The sequence below is a fragment of the Ailuropoda melanoleuca genome, chromosome 11 (assembly GCF_002007445.2).
Source record: "Ailuropoda melanoleuca isolate Jingjing chromosome 11, ASM200744v2, whole genome shotgun sequence".
NCBI lineage: Eukaryota > Metazoa > Chordata > Mammalia > Carnivora > Ursidae > Ailuropoda > Ailuropoda melanoleuca.
The window spans coordinates 47,300,530-47,318,386 of record NC_048228.1 but is presented as its reverse complement, the minus strand read 5'-3'; the positions used below and the strand labels follow the sequence as shown (position 1 = coordinate 47,318,386).

The 17,857-nt window shown below is 36.8% G+C and overlaps 1 protein-coding gene across 2 annotated transcripts in view; it reads right to left on the bottom strand.

Annotated features, from left to right (window-relative positions):
- Nucleotides 1-17,857, bottom strand: part of ANTXR2 (ANTXR cell adhesion molecule 2) — a 143,981-nt gene that overhangs the window by 96,155 nt on the left and 29,969 nt on the right. For both annotated transcript variants that reach the window (XM_034671637.1, XM_011219018.3), the window contains exons 8-10: nt 10,434-10,494; nt 8,370-8,468; nt 6,528-6,597 (exon numbers count right to left, since the gene is read on the bottom strand). In XM_034671637.1, coding sequence (XP_034527528.1) covers nt 6,528-6,597; nt 8,370-8,468; nt 10,434-10,494 — 230 coding nt within the window. The remainder of the gene's footprint in view (nt 1-6,527; nt 6,598-8,369; nt 8,469-10,433; nt 10,495-17,857) is intronic.

Genomic DNA, 17,857 nt, shown 5'->3' with positions numbered 1-17,857 from the left:
TATATGGCTTGAGGAGGCTAAGATGATGAAAAACCCAGGATACCAGCTTTTAGACATTTGGAATTAGTCTTAAGAGTTTTTAAACTATGTAGAAATACTGTCAGAACTGTGTTTTACAAATATCATTCTTTTTACAGGGTAGAGCATGGATTGGAAGAGTAAATTCTACAGTAGAAAGACCAATTACGAATGTCTCGGTGTATTTCAAATAAGAACCAAAGTCAAATTGAACTGAAATAGTGGCAATAAGGGTGGTGTGAAAATGAAAATTGGGAGATATAAAGGAGTCAGAATAAAAATGATTGGGCATTTACTGGATGTAGAAGGTAAAGAGGAAGGAAATCATTAAAGATGACCCAAGTTTCTGTCTTGCTGTGAGGTGGGCTGCACAGGAAACACAGGAGAAGGAGCGAGTTTGAACAGAAGTACATAAGTTTAACTTGGGAACTTCAAGTTGAATGTGCCTGTGAAAAATCCAGCAGACATTTGGATAGTGGACTTTTGGATAGTGGGTTTCGAGCTAAGGAAAAGATCTTGTCTGGAGATTTGGAACTCATTATCAAGAAAAGGAAGCCTTGGAGAAGAAGTATTTATGGTCAGGAATTCCACCAAAGTGATAATTGAGTTAAGGGACTGTAAGAAGAGGAGCCTGCAGTGACATCGGAGAACAAACAGCCAGGGAGGTAAGGATATAAAATCATGAAAGACAAGGGAAAACTTCTGAGACAGAACTGGCCCATAGTGCATAATGCAAGGGTTTTCAGGGAAGAGAAGACTGAGAACTAACAACTTCCAACATCCTTTTCTGTAAATTGGTTCTACATAGTTTAGAATTGCTTACAAATACTTAATCCAATCTTTGCTCCATCCTTAGAATATTTTTTCAAAGTAGAAGGATAGGGGTGCCTGGCTGGCTCAGTTCCCAGAGCATGTGACTCTTGATCTCAGGTTCCTGAGCTCAAGCCCCATGTTGGGCCTAGAGCTCATGTAAGGAAAAAAAAAAAAAAAAGTAGAAGGATAGAAGAAACCTAAACAACTCGCCATAACAAAAAGATTGCTTGAAATGCATTTTAATGTCAATTGGTATTCAACAGTGATAAAACTAAATTAATTCCACACCAAAAATTATTAAATAGTATTGTGATATATAATTAAATATATAAAATTCCGTAAGTCCTAAAGGTCACAGTGAGTTTATTTAATGTTTAAAGATGTAGGAGAGTTCCAAAACAGAATAGCTCAGTGCCGTATGTCAGAGCTACTCTGAATTAAGAAATTTCATACACCACGAAATATGGTTGACATTTCAATCCACAGTCGCCTATTTGCAAAGTATTCATTTACTATTGACTTTATGCATATCCAATAAAAGACTGCCATTTTATGATCCATTAACAAACATGAAAAATTAAATAAAATTGTGAAAGACGTTTGCTAGAAGTAATAATTTACCTCCGATTTGCACATACCTAAAATTCAGCTGCCAACTACTCAAAAAGTTATTAGAACTGTGGTGACTTAAGGTATTTTGAAATCAAGTGCTACTATTAAATATGCTGCAGAGCTTTTTAAAAGTTACTTTTAAGGGGCGCCTGGGTGGCACAGTGGTTGAGCATCTGCCTTCGGCTCAGGGCGTGATCCCGGTGTTATGGGATCGAGCCCCACATCAGGCTCCTCCGCTAGGAGCCTGCTTCTTCCTCTCCCACTCCCCCTGCTTGTGTTCCCTCTCTTGCTGGCTGTCTCTATCTCTGTCGAATAAATAAATAAAATCTTAAAAATAAAATAAAATAAAATAAAAAAATAAAAGTTACTTTTAAGTCTTCATATTTGTGAATAAAGACTCCATTTCTAGTGATGAGTATATATGTAAATTAGTGTTTTGTCTACGGATATTTTCTTTAAAGTGGTTAAAGGATTCTTGAACAAAATAATTTGGGGGGTCACCTGGGTGGCTCAGTCGGTTAAGCGTCTGCCTTCGGCTCAGGTCATGATCCCAGGGTTCTGGGATCAATTCCCACATCGGGCTCCCTGCACAGCAGAGAGCCTGCTTTTCCCTCTCCCTCTGCTGCTCTCCCTGCTTGCTCTCCACCCCCCTTTCTCTGTCAAATAAATTTTAAAAAATAAAAATAATAATAATTTTTGAAATATTTCAATATATGCGTAACTAATACATATGAAGACTGCTAGATTTCAGAAGGAAAAAAAAGCCATATTCAGAAATATGCCGCACATCACACCTCAAGTTGTACTGTAAATTTTTTCAGTATATAACCCCTTTTTAACTGTTTTGCATATTTTATTTTTTTATTTTTTTTTAAGATTTTATTTATTTATTCGACAGAGATAGAGACAGCCAGCGAGAGAGGGAACACAAGCAAGGGGAGTGGGAGAGGAAGAAGCAGGCTCACAGCAGAAGAGCCTGATGTGGGGCTCGATCCCATAACGCTGGGATCACGCCCTGAGCTGAAGGCAGAGGCTTAACCGCTGTGCCACCCAGGCACCACTGTTTTGCATATTTTAATAAAATAATGAAAATATACTTGGAAATAATCACTCAACTTTTAGTGCCTTTCATCCAAAAATGTCAAATACCTTAGCAATAGAAAAAAAAATGATAATATAACACTTAGAAGCAGTATTCAAGAGGATTTAAATGCATATTTAAGGATACCCTCTGTCTCATCGTATATCTGTCCCTCTTTGAACACTCCTGGTTACCAAAACACTCTCTAAATAATTCTGACTGTTAGAAAGATCTTCCTTACATTGAGCTGAAATGTGCTTCCCTTTAGCTTCCACTCTTTCCTTCTCCTTTCCTCGGAGCAATAAAGAATAAGTCAAATCTGTCTTTCACATGACAGAGCTGACATTTGAAGACAGCTGATGTGTCACACCTGAACGATGTCTTTTTCAGTAGTTTAAATTTCACCCTATTTCACATTTCCATTCTTGGCAACATTTTGTTGGCCACCCCTTGATGTGCTCAAATTAATTGTTGTTCCTCTTAAAAGACAATTTCCAGAGCTAAATATAATACTTAGGATGGAGATGAAAAACAGATTCGGAGAACTGATCACATTTATGGGTATAATCAGAAAGCAATAGGGGCGCCTGGGTGGCTCAGTCAATTGAGCCTTTGGCTCAGGCCATGATCACAGGGTCCTGGGATACAGCCCCAATTTAGGCTCCCTGCTTGGTGGGGAATATGCTTCTCCTTCCACCTCAGCCCTTTCCCCTGCTTGTGCTCTCAAATAAATAAATAAAATATCAGGAAGGAAGGAAGGAAGCAAGAAAGCAAAAGGAAGGAAGGAAGGAAGGAAGGAAGGAAGGAAGGAAGGAAGGAAGGCACCATGTGAAAGAAAAGATAAATGGTTCTAACATTGGGGTGGGGAGGTAGAGAAATAAAGAAACAGAAACCGTCCTCAGACTTACTAAGGTTTATATTAGATTAGATCTCACTAAGATTCTGATGTTTACATTCAAAGTAAAGATATAACTAATGTCTTAGTATCCATGACAAAAATAAATAAATCAAGTCTCATTCCTCATTAGGAACAAAAGAGAGAATAAGGTGCTGTTATATCACCTGCAACTAAAATCATGTTATTAGGGATTGCACGCCCATGCAAACATAGGTATATTTTTGAAAAGAAGTGTTCATGTGAGAAGCTGAGCTAAAGGCAGAATTTGTCCAACCAAGAAAGAGAAGAGGAATGAATCAATTTTATTCCAGGCAAAATAATAATATATAAAAAAATAACCATGTTGAAGAAAATAACCAGATTCTATTACCAAGTCAGACCCCAAGTCTGCCACACCATTCATTTGAATGATCCTTCAATATCACATGCTTAAAATTTTCCACATACACTAATGCCCCACCACTTCTTACTCAAAACACTCTGTCAAGTGTCTTCCCACACTGCCTTTTAAGAGAACTAATACTATCAGTTACATCTGATTTAGATATTTATTTCATATTTGCCAGAAGATTCTGGCCAATGTTTTTGAAAGCACATTTAACTATACCATATGCCTCCTTAAATCATCTCTATCAAACAAGCTGTAGGATAAGGCTCTGGTTCATTCTGTTCTGTTTTTCTTTCTTCACAATGTGTTTATGTATATTTACCCAATTTGCTCTGTTCTTCTTGCCAAATTACAGGTTTGAGATCTCAACGATTGCAGAGCAGCTGTGCTATTGTTGACGTCTCACTAAACAAGGGTCAGAGGATAAGCCCACGCTGCAAAGACTGGGGACACCTGCACATTACCCCATGAGGCAAACGCCCTGCTGGGGGAAGGAGTCAAGGAACATCAGAGGCCTTCCTATTCAAACTTAAGACATTTTGGTACAACGGAGCCACTGGCAGAAATAAACTCCCAAACAATATACAGATTTTTCTGGGTGAGATCATTTGTTTAATCATATGACATTTTAAAACTAAACTGTGTCCAATGAAGAAATATAAAAGAACAACCTCATCGCTACCACCTTTACATTCTTCCTGTTTAAGTACTCAGAATCCATCCATCTCAGAGGCGCCTGGGTGGCTCAGTCAGTTAAGTGTCTGCCCTCACCTCTGGTCTCAGGTCATGATCCCAGGGTCCTTGGATCAAGCCCACGTGGGGCTTCCTGCTCAGCGGGGAGTCTGCTTCTCCCTCTGCCCCTCCCCTCCCCTTGCCTGTGCTCTCTCTCTCTCCTGCTCTCTCTCTCTCTCTCTCAAATAAATAAATAAAATCCTAAAAATAAAAAAAAATAAAAAATTCCATCCATCTCAATCTGGAAATCTATATCAAATAAAGAAATCCGATAAACAGAGAGCTCTCTCAAAGAAAGGACTTCAAAGACCTATTTCAAGAATGCTAACCAATGATACACCTGGATAAGATTTGCCCAGAGAGCTTTAACCTTTGCTCACTTCACAAGATTGATTTCCAAATGCACACCTACGGTCCTAGCTCCACTGGTATATTCTTTGTCCCCATCTCCAAGTAGAACAACTTCAAATTAACGCTCCCACAAACTAAAAATCACCAGCCTTTAGGTTTCCAAAAGAATAATCCTCAAACCAAATGGAATTCAGGAGGTAACATAAAGATGAGAAAGGAACTGATAGAGCGGGCTAATGAGATGAGGCACGTGTCCACGGATCCAGCTCTGAGACTACGCATCTGGCTTTGAGGCTGTCTATGTAGGGTTACTGCACCAGGGTGTTGTTAATTATTTAAGTGAGAGAACAGGGGGAACCATCACCACATCTGTCACCCTCACACAGGAAAAACCCTCATTCATTGTTGGGCCAGATGTGTTTATTTGAAACATAGACTAACTAGCTACTTAATGGGTTTGAATCCTCAGCCAAAAGCTAATTAGGCAAACATATTAAGCATCAGTCACCTTACAAGGCTAAACTGTTTCCATTGTGTTGATTTTAATCCAATCTCATAAGAGAGCTCATCACCTACAAAAGTAGCTGAAGAAAAGTCAAGTCAAAGGAAAGGTCCAAATTACCTGCAACATACTTAGAAGAACAATAATGATGTCCCCAAATGCCAATATAGTAACAAATAAAACCTTCTCATGCTTTGCCTCAGTGGTATCATGTACTTGATACAAAGGAAGGAAGGAAGGAAGGAAGGAAGGAAGGAAGGAAGGAAGGAAGGAAGGAAGGAAGGAAAAGGAAAGGAAGGAGGGGGGGAGGGAAGGGGAAAGGAAGGAGGGAGGGAGGGAAGGGAAACCAAAAATAATTTTAGACAGATCTCCTTCCCCCCCAAATTCTCAGTTTGCTTGTATGTGAAATATTAACGTCAAAAGCCAAGCGAATGATAACTTCTCATGTCTCATACTTATTATGTTCCATATGATTTTTTAAAATCACGTCTCCTGGGTACAGGATCTACAAATCACTGAAGAACAGCAGCAGTTTCTACAGTAATCTCTTCAAAATGAGAGTGCCGAAAGGCAAAGTCTAGAGACAACAAATTCAGTGTCTGGGATAGAAAAAGCATACTGAATTTTATAATTATGCTGGAGAAAAAAGTAAACTGTCTTCCTTAACCAATCACTGCTATTAAAAAGCCAAGAGAGTTTTCTGTTCTCTTAAATGACATGCTCCCCCCATAAGATTCTTGTCATTTTTCTCCTACCTGATATAAGCCCCTGGCCCCCCAACAATCAAAGGTACTCTTTCTGCTTTATAAAAAGCAAAAAGTTCGAAATAATGACTGTAGCTTTGATTATTTAAAGGCTCCAGCAATAGTTCTTATACCCATCCAAATAAATACTTATAGGGCCTTTTAATCAATATTTAAGAAACAAGATAAAGCAGACATTAACATTGTCAACCTACTAAGAGTATATTATGTGTAGTTATAGTACTAACCAGAGTGGTTTGTCTAGAGCTTACTATTTCATGTACATCAAAAAAAAAAAGAGGTAGTAAAATAATTAATGCATATTTGTCACCATTTCCTAATAATTTGTAGCTAACATGTTTTAAAAATGTTTTTAATGAAGTACTTACTCTCCAACTTTATTCAGGGCAGGTGCAGGACAAAGCATAGAATTCAGGTCCACACTTACTGGATTAACACCTAGAAAACAAAATGCCACTGAATTAATACAGAGCTTTACGTATCTCACATGGTTTCATTAATAATATGAAAAACTTAATGGCAACTAGGCTTCAAAAGTGAAACATTAGATATACTAGCATGAAAAGCTAAATAGAAGGAAAAGAAAATGAAAAAATAGAGATCATAAGCCTCAATGATATACAGTATTGGTAAATGATGAGTTATGATTTTTTTATTAAACTAAATTCACAAATATTTGTAGATACTATAAAATTATCATCTTTTCCATCCCCATTTTTCAAATATCTTAGGCTCTGGAGGATAAATGATATATATTTTAAAAGCAGGATTTAAAAACAATGGAGAAAAGATGACTATCTGAGGAAAAATGAATATATTTCAAGAGTTTAATAAGATAGTTGTATCTTACAATAAATAAATAAATTTCATAAAACTAAATGCTTAAATTGCCCTAATAATTTTAATAATATATGAGGGAAAAAATCTGGCCTATCAATATTCAGAAAAGTTACAAAATCAAATGAATAATCCCAGAACGTGAGGAATGAAAATACAATCTGACTCCATTTATTTCTTTGGTGATTTACTTTAATAAACTTAATCTTATGTAGCAAAGGAAAAAATATGTTTATACAATAATCGAATATGTACTCAAAGGGAGTCAAGTAAAGCTAACTCTTAGATTCAGATGAATAAAAATAAAATTATTTTGTCCTCTTCAATTGTGGAATTGACTATGAAGAGTTTGGTACAAATATTATTGTCTTGCCTTACCAAAATGATGATCCTAACAGGAAAGAGAGGAATTAATTATGACATTTACCATGCTGAGATCCTCACCACGTTAATTCAACAAACACACACTGAACAGTTGCTGTGTACGTAGCCAAAGCTGTGCTCTTGGAGTGTTTGGTACATCAGAAAAACAGCACAATTGTACATGAACCTCTCAAAAAATAATTCTACCAGAGTTCACAGAGTTATAGCATCTGCCTTACAGATTAAAATTTTAGAAGCCAATATAATCATCGATGAGGAAAAAATGTTTTAAAAGAGACCCAAAATGCTCAGAATATTAAAATCTATTGAAGGAGTTTTTTGCAGAATGAAGATAAAAACATTATATTCATCTGCTTTTTTGAAAGCCACAGTGGGGAAGATAAAACCTAATTGCATAAATATAAGAATTATCAACAAACAGTGCTGAGCAGGCATTGAAGATCAAATTATGTGAAGTATCTAAAAATATAAAATATATAAAATATCCAAAAGACAAAAAGCCTTTGTTTAGGAGCTAACTGGAAAATTATTGGGAAATTAGATAAGGAAAATTAGTGAGAATAAAATAAGGCAATAAGCAGTAAAATAATCCAAAAGAGTTAGGTTTTCAGGCAAGAGTGATAATAAATAAATCTGGAGAAAAAGGCAGTTAAATCCAGCAGCTGATGTCGTCCACACAGAGTGCAGTCAGGAAAACTGGGTTCAACTCTCAGCTCTGCCCTTTACTGGCAATTAGACCATTAGACCAGTAGACCATTATCAGACTTTTTAGGATAGGGTTCAGCATTTCTTAAGTTATAAACAAAGGCTGTATTCATTAAATAACAAAAATAATTTTATTACTATTTGTACTATCATTGGACTTCATTTCTTTCTCCTTTGATTAAAAAATAAAGCCTGGTTAATTTCAGTTGGCAAGAAGAGGAAAACACTTGATGTTTATATGCTATGCAGATATTCAAGCAACAATGAGATTATGGGGAACCTACTCTTTGTGTATGTCTCATTCACAGTGTAGGTACAGAGAACACTCCCATCCCGACTGCCCAAGTTGAATCCTCTTCCAGACAAAACAATCTGAAATTCATCTAGAAAAAGAAAAATAAACATTTTAATCCCTGCTTTACAAAAAAAAAAAAAAAAAAAACCTAACTTGAAAGTGTCCAGTTGCACAGAATGAATGTCTTTACAGTATGTAGCCCACTAGGAACAATGAAGACATTGCTTTATTTCCAACTCTCTTTCTTAGACTCTCTAGTGAAATTCAGGGAAGATATTATTTATCGCCACATAGGAAGGCATTATTTTATTTTTTAAACAAAGTGCTTTCCAATAGTAACCAAGATACTAGAATTGAAACCTAACAATTATTCCCACATACCACAGAAACTTCCCCTCACCCCACCTCCTCTGCCCCCAGAGAAAGAAAGAAAGAAAGAAAGAAAGAGAGAGAGAGAGAGAGAGAGAAAGAAAGAAAGAAAGAAAGAAAGAAAGAAAGAAAGAAAGAAAGAAAAAAGAAAAGGAAAGACTTGCCCAAATTTTATCCTTAGGAAAATATCGGCAGGAAAGAAGCTTCTTTTTTCTCTACTCTCAGGTATTAAGGTATGGGAATGTAAAGAAAACTACTTATTCACGTTCTTTGTTCCTTAGAACAGTCATGTGTTGTACTTTCTTTCATCTCTGACACCTCATAGGAGTTCTTTAACAGTTTCTGGACATGACTAATCGCAGTTTCATTCTCTGTTGCAGACAAACTTGTAACTCACCAGAGGCCATGCATTTTGGCCTATGAACAATCTATGGCCAGTTACTAAAGAAAGTTTATTCAACTTCCTGCTCAGGACTCTCTATAGGAGGAGCAGTCACTACATGTTAGAGAGTAAAATAAAATGCTAGGAGAACAGGTTAACTGATCAAATATCTTGATCAGCATTTAACTGTTTGATGTTTAGCTAGAAGATGGTATATGAACTATTTTGACAGTGCTTAACTCTCAGTCTTCTCAGACAATCTCCTATCACCATAATCTAACATGTACACAGTTATTTATTGAGGAAGAAAATATTGCTGTGCCACTCTTCATTAAGTACATTATAAAAGGAATTTCCCTTATAAAGTGCAGGTAAAACTTAAAATGTGACTCAGTGAAAAGAACATGGCTTTCGAGTTGGACAAATAAGAGTCAAATAGGGCAATTACTAAAGGAAGTACTGAACCACTTGGCCTCAGTTTCGTCATCTGTGAACCAGGGATTATAAAACTGTCAAATAGTGTTGTTATGAAGATTAGGTAAAATCATAAAGGTAAAGGGATGCCCTGGGATGTTCAAATGCACTATTCCTCTTAAACATCTCAATGACCGTTAGATAGGGAGTCTACAAGGTACAGAACTTAAGACCATCTCCAGTGGTTGGAAGGCTCTGTGGGAAATTACACAGCACATTTCCTCTTCCACTAGACCCAATATTCTTCCTTTTATAAATTAAAATGAACTCCAGGTCAGCCTTGAAGAAGAAACAGAATAGGCCAGAGAGTACCACATTCTCCTGGGGTAAGGATGGCTTGGAAGTGCTAAAACCTGAGTTTGTTCTTAGTGTCAGCTAATGAAGCCACCTGCTTCTTGCCTGCCATCCGCCCATCCATCACTTCCGTGTGTGACCTGAGCCAGTGGGAACTGTACTTTGGCCAGGTCGTCAAGACATGGAGCTCAAAGTCCACAGATACGTGACTATTTGTATAATCAGATAAAAGAAAAAAATTCATATTTTATTTTACTTGTCATAGGAAAGGTCTCAAACATGAACTAAATATACAGAAAATTCTAAAAGCCTGTCACACAATATGTTCATTATTTAAAATAACACTCCAATCTTAAAAAATTTGAATTTAAAATAGAAATATTTCAAGGAATTATTTAAAAATTCTTACAGAAAAGGATGCCAAAAAAGTTAATTTTGTTATTCTCTTTCCAACATGAGTTTCAAATCATATAATTTAACTAGGGGGAAAAAATACAATTTCTTACATGGTATTTTTAAATTCTAACCACTTACCCCCCACACAGACACTTGAAGGCCGCAATTCCAGGATTTCAGTGCATGACCGATCTAGTATCTAAAAAGGAAAAAAGAAGACCAAGATGGAGAACAAAATTCTAACATGTAAAGTGAATTAAAAGATTGCTAATAATCTTAAGGTCTTCCCCTTAACTTTAATAGATGGCACAGAAAATCTATTAACTGTCATATATACAGCTATCAAGCTCTTAGAAGATTTCTGTGCGTCTTTCACTGTATATTCCAAGACTGTATTCTGCAGGAATCCTTATTTGATTAGAGTAAATACAGATAAGCTCAGATAAAGCAGATGTTACCTCAACGTCTGGTAGCCTTGAACACAAAGACAACGAAACTTTCTCAGTAGCCATAAAATCTATACTGACTTTCCCCTATCGATAAAAACAAGAGAGCAAACCAGACCTCCCTTCAATTATGCTAACTTAATAGGTTTTTTATTAAGAGGTTCAATACAATATCAATAAATAAACACTTCTTTATTTGACTGTGGCGTTTCTATCCGATTTCTCAGCCTCCATTCCCACAGATGCTAATCTTCCTCATATGCACCAAACGTTACACTTGCAGAACACAGGCTCCCTGTATGAGCCAAATATTATCCTCAAAAACACAGACTCTGTACTCCCGCATTCCCAGAGCGCAGGAACAGAATGGCTCTTCTGAGCTTGTTCCGAGAAACAGAAACCACCATACAAGGCACAAGGCTACAAGTGAAAAACAACAATGATGAAATCAGCTGCTCCTCATGGACACAACAATCCCATCTTTATTTTTAGAAATGCTCTGCACTACATTATCAAATTCAGACAAATTCCAGATGATCTTTGGACGACATTCCTTTCTTGACAGAGTTGAGGACAGATGATGTACAGTGAGCTCTAACATCTCCTGCTCATAACTGGAACAGGAAGGAAGGAAACAGAAACGCTTTCCGTGCTTTCTTTAATAACAGTAGAAGGATAAATTGTCAGACTCTAAAACCCAGCTGGAAATTTTTGTTTCTGAATATGCATCCCTGAGAAAGGAAATCATTTGTACTTTTTAAGATCACTTCGCAATGAACCCACTTTCACAAAGCAGTTGAAGCTTTAGTGATTGGGAAACAAATCCAGCAAAATTTTATACTGAGAAATTCTGGATGAGGTCTATTTAAACTCAGAAATGACCAGAGATTGATTCCATAGCCACCCAAAGACCTTTCAGCACCCAAAGACCTCCTCTTAGTCTGCTATTTTATCCCCTACAATCAACACTCACTCCTCTCGGGAGTATGTACTATTGTGCAATTAAGAATTGGGGACAGAAGGGGATAGACTGGTGATGGGTAGTAAGGAGGGCACGTATTGCATGGTGCACTGGGTGTTATACGCAACTAATGAAGCATCAAACTTTACATCGGAATCTGGGGATGTACTGTATGGTGATTAACATAATATAATAAAATTAAATTAAAAAAAAAAAAGAATTGGGGACAGAACTGAGGACCACAGACAAAGGTTGACACACCTTTTGGAGGGGAAGTATCTCAAATCAGTATCATCCTTAAATATTTTATCACTACACAGGTAACAAGACTTGGGAGGGAATAGAACAGAAAAGTTTTGCTAAAGGAATATGGAGCTAAAAAGGTTCCAGCTAACAAAAATGGAGCATTATGGCTTTGGCTAGCCCGATCTGAGATAAAAACAGTGAGCCATGCAAATGCAAGGGTCAAAGGAAAACACAAAGCCTCCAAATCTATTTTACTTGCCAGCAAGTCTGAGGAATTTATTTTAAGACAAATCCCGTTAAGGAGGCGCCTACGAAGGAACATCTTTCAGTTCACAATTTCTTTATTAGTTATTTTAGGCACACCTCTAGCGGCATTACTGAAAAATGTTTCAAGCATCAAGAAAAATTATGAGACATTTAAAGACTGAATCTGTTGGAAATCGCAACTGTTTTTTAAGGATTCCTTAGAATAAGGTACATGAAGAAATTATGGGATTTTCCAAAGGCCATGTCAAAGAAGATGCAACCCAGAATGGCCTCTGTGAAACTGTGGTTTTCTCTCTCCTACCAATATTGACGATAATTAAATCAGATCTCAAAATGTTTAAGACACATGTGTCTTTTTAATCTGATGTAATCCACTGCATAGTTTTAAAATGATAGTTCCAGGGATGCCTAGGTGGCTCAGTGGGTTAAGCATTCCACTCATGATTTTGGCTCAGGTCATGATCTCAGGGTGGTTGAGACTGAGCCCTGCATTGGGCTCCATGCCCAGCATGGAGCAAGCTTGAGATTCTCTCTCCCTCTACCACTCTCTCCCTCTTCATCCCCCTCTCTAAATATAAATAAATAAATAAATAAATAAATAAATAAATAAATAAATAAGTAAGTATGGGGCGCCTGGGTGGCTCAGTCGTTGAGCGTCTGCCTTCAGCCCAGGGCGTGATCCCAGCGTTCTGGGATCGGGCCCCGCATTAGGCTCCTCCACTGGGAAGCCTACTTCTCCCATTCCCCCTGCTTGTGTTCCCTCTCTCGCTGGCTGTCTCTCTCTCTGTCAAATAAATAAATAAAATCTTTAAAATAAATAAATAAATAAATATAAATAAATAAATAAATAACGGATAGTTCCAGCAGCAAGATCAAATGATCAGTTCTTACGGCACTCTCCTGAAAACTGGAGAATAAACACATTTAAGGACTGTTGTTGCTATACATTTCTGAAGCCAGACCCTCTTTATCCCCTGTAAGGTATTTTGACTTTAAACAAAAGTTTCAAGATCATTTAGAAATTTATTTTCTATTCAAGCCTGAGATTAAAGAAATCAAGCGACGCTAAGCAGAAACTAAAGAAGAGCTAAAGGTTGGTTATATATTGCAGTAAATTGTATAATATACATTTATACCTCAAAATACGTTTACATTAGTTTAATATTTGTACTTATTTTAATAAAATGATATTTATAGAAATTATATTACTGAATGGAAGAGTGACTCGAGGAACACGTTCATTGAAAGGCAAGCAGTTTAGACCATGAGTCATAAAAGTGGCATCACCACCTGAAGGAATCCAGCTGAATTCCCCACAGGACATTACCTGCCCTTCTCTAAAGTCTGTTTTGATTTTTTTTTTTAATTTCTTTGGACCTTATGTTAAACTAGTTGGGTATATGAATCACCTCCTCTATTAGAAGACAAGCTCTTTGAGTATAAAAACAGGCTATGACACTGTACAATCCTCTCGAAACCAGCACACGGTTCTGTACACACAGTACAACCAATAAATGCTTAGGGAATACAGATTGCATGAATTAATGAGAATACTAAAAATATCTATCTAGTAAGCAAGTCAACAATCATATTATGACTAAGATAAGGCAGAATAAAGTTAATTTATGTGAAAAAGCATCTAGCTCTCCAATAAACTGTGAATGCTGGAAATCCAGAAACCCATAATTTGAAATGAAGTCCACCCAAACCATTTCCAAGTGAAAAACAATCAAAGAGAGGGAAAGAATGTGGTGGGGAAGAAGAGAGAAAAGAAAGCGTGTGCGTTTTTAAAAAATAAAATCTGTCCTAAGTTTGTTTTTTCCATCTAGAGTTCCTATATTAAGAAAATAACTGGAAGTCAAAATAATTCAATGTTTGTATGCAGATAGTTTCCATCATTCAATTTTTTAAACAATCAGTTCTATAAACATGAAATAGTTTATAATCTATTCTCAGTACAAGTAATTGCGCACAAGTTCAAATGTTCAAGATATCCAAATAGGTCTATTATATTAAAATTGTCATCACTAAATGACAACTGACAGAGAGGACAAATATTTTAAACACTTTAGTTAATTTTTACTAAGTTAAATACTGTTATTGATTGATTGAACATTGGATCAGGTGTCCCATCTACGATAATTGACGCATTATCTTTCATACTCTGCACTTCCATCATTGTACAACAGAGCATCTTGTAAGGATGTTTCTTCAAATATGTGTTGCCATCTGTCTTCATTATATCTCAATAGAAACAGAAAATAGTTTCCACTAAAGGTCAGCCTTGGTTGACATCAGAGAGAGCTAATAGCACCGTAGACCAAATTTAAAGACAAGCCAAATGCTATTAATAAAACCAGGGCACTTTAAGTCATGCAAACACTGGATGCAAAATCACATCATTTGAGATTCTGAAGTCCATTTATATATATATATAAATTGGCAAAGAACTTGATGCTCACCATGAAAAAAGTATACTACTGAAGCATCTGTTCCCTCACAAGCATCTGTTCACTCAAAAAGTAGTATTAGTGTTAAGGAATAATTATAAATGAATATAATAGGTACATTATTACCTACTCCCTACTTTTAAATCCTCAAATATTAATATGGAAAACAAAAGTCAAATTTACCAAAAGTCAAACTTCCTAAATTTAGTACAAATATCAGGAGTCAAAAATTCAAAGGAACTTCTAACAATGGTAATAATATCTATCAATTTTTGGGAATTTATTATGTTCCAGGAAATGTGGTAAGCACTTTATCTGAATTCCTTCGGTTGGTCCTCTCAAGTCTTATGAATATATACTATTTTTATCTCCACTTCATAGATGAGAAAACTGAGGTTTTAGAGAGATCTTGTTAATTTTAATTTTTTAAATAAGAATGACTAGTTTTTAAATAGCAGAGCCAGATCGCCTCAGGTTTGACTGACTCTAAAGCCTGTTCTTCTCACCAGTGCACACTGCTACCCTCCAGGCTTCTGACAGAGTCTAACCATTACAAAAACTAGTGAAAATGTATCTGCCTGTTTTGCCCAGATTCCTTTTATACTATCAAAACATTCTAAATCTTATTTCTTATCTTCAAAACTATGTCACTAAGCTTTCACCTACATTTGTTGGGGTTTTTCTAGATTTGTTTTAAAATTGCCAATTCCAAGGCACCTGGGTGGCTCAGTCGGTTAAGCATCCAACTCTTGATCTCTGCTCAGGTCTTGATCTCGGGGTCATGAGTTCAAGCCCCGCGTTGAGCTCCATGCTGGGTATGGAGCCTACTTAAAAAAAAAAAAAATTCCCAATTCCACTGATATGAGTAAGTCAAAATTTTATGAATTAGTAACATATAGGATATGCAAATGCTTAGGGCCCTCTCTCTTTTGATTAATTTTTCCTCTATTGTCTTATTTTAGTACTACTTTCTATCTTGAATTTGCTTTGTACAGATAAAACACCTGTGCTTTTCACTTCTCAGCATAATCCAAAACCTAGGAGACAAGAGAGGCTAGAACAAGAGGTCCTAACTCTGGTGTAGGAGCATAAGGAACGCTTGGACAAAGAAAATCAACCTGTGTTTAGAAAAATTAATTTGTTATCTGAACACATTTTTTTTCCATAAAAGCGATGATGTCAATGGCAATTAAGGGCATTTGGGTTTCATACATTTCTAGAACTTGCCTGAGTTCTGGGAACAGAAAGGATATTTGGAACCAGGAGGCAGAATGTTGGGGTTTTTTGTTTAGTTTTCTTTTGTTTTTCTCCATTTTTTCTGGACATGGAACAGACTTTAGGTGAATTTTTGATACAGAATAAGTTAGTCTTTCTCTCTCCCTCATTGTCTCACGTAGGTTGCTAGACATACATAGACACTCCTTTTCTAAACACAATCACTATCCAGGTTTTCTACTGCCCAAAATATTCCATTTCAATGTAGCTATTCTCATCTTATGAACTCATTCATACTAATATATGAATGCAAATATATGAAATGATTACCCTTCAAACAACCTTGATAGGGTTATACCCTGAAGAGAAATTTTTAAACCATGAAAATCCCTATGCACGGAAATTCTGACAGTGTAACCATTTAATAAAGCAAGGAATGCAAGCAGCATGAGGGGAAATGTTTTCTAAAATAGGATGCCCAGGGGCATCTGGGTGGCTAAGTTGGTTAAGCGGCTGCCTTCGGCTCAGATCATGATCCCAGGGTCTTGGGATGGAGTCCCATGTCAGGCTTCCTGCTCAACAGGGAGTCTGCTTCTCCCTCTGCCTCTTCCTGCCACTCTCCCTGCTTGTGCTCACTCTCTCCCTCTGTCAAATAAATAAATAAAATCTTCTTAAAAAAATTTTTAAATGCGATGCCTACATGGGAAAATGAGGTCTGCTTATATGTCTACCTGACGGAGGTCTGTTTCTCTGCTGTTCTTCTCTTGGTTTCTTTCCCTCTTACGTATATTTGTGAACTACAGAGTCTTTACAAACTTTTTAACCTACAGTTGCACCCACAAGGCACGGGTTAGTTAGGTAGGAGAGGAAGGTGTGAACTCCGGGAGAGAGGTCTAGGCAGAGTAGCTGTTGGTATACACAAGACCATCTGCAAGACTTTGTTTATAAGCCAGTACAAATCTATTATAGAAAAGAAGTTAAAATACATAGAATTCTAAATTCTAGTACTTTGTTTGAAAATTATACACTCCAACATGTTGTCCCAAACCATGAATTAAATGCCTAAAGATGGTTTTATATATTTAACCTCTATAATCACAGTCACTGTCCTTTCTCATTAACAAAGCATTCTGTCCTATTTAAAATGTATTTGTCTTGAGGTGCCTGGATGCCTCAGTCAGTTAAGTCTCAGGCTCTTGGTTTTGGCTCAGGTCGTGATCTTAATGTCCTGGGATTGAGCGCTAAGCCGAGCCCTTTCTCTACCCCTCTGCTCCTCTCCCATGCACACTAGTACAAATGCTAGCACACACTCACACACACTCTCTCTCTCTCAAATAAATAAAAATCTTAAAAAAAATAAAATAAAAAATAACATGTATCTGTCTTGAATGCTTCCTTTTAAACATGATAAAAAGCCTGCCCCATATTATGACAATAAAGTCAAAACCCAAATATCTCCCCTCTTCCAAGTTGTTAGGGATAAAACTGCAAGTGGAACAAGAGCATTCACTCTTACAAATTATAATTATTTTTTGTTGCTTCTAACTGGTCGTGTCCAATTTTAATTCACTATTTGTGCAATTCTTATCATCCAAATACTCTCATTAGTTCAGTGTACACTGTAAATACTAATTTCATGGAATTTCTCTATTTGGCAAGGGAGGGGGGATAGAATAAGATAAGATTATTTATGCCTCCCTCTGAGTTAGCTTTTGGTTAGCAGTAAGACCAGATGCAGCCTTAGGAGTCAGCTCTGACCTTGTGCCTGCTGGCCTCTCTGAGATTATAGATGTTTGGCAGAAGATCAAAGTAGATCCCATTGTGCTGCCGTTTCTCTGCGGAGCAACTTGAATGAAGTGCCAGAATGGTGTTTCACTCCGACTACTCCAGGCATGTTCCAAATTAATTTGGATTGGGCCTACATCTAATGTCATGTGGTCAGGTTGCAGGATTTCACTCTAGGCCAAATTTACATAC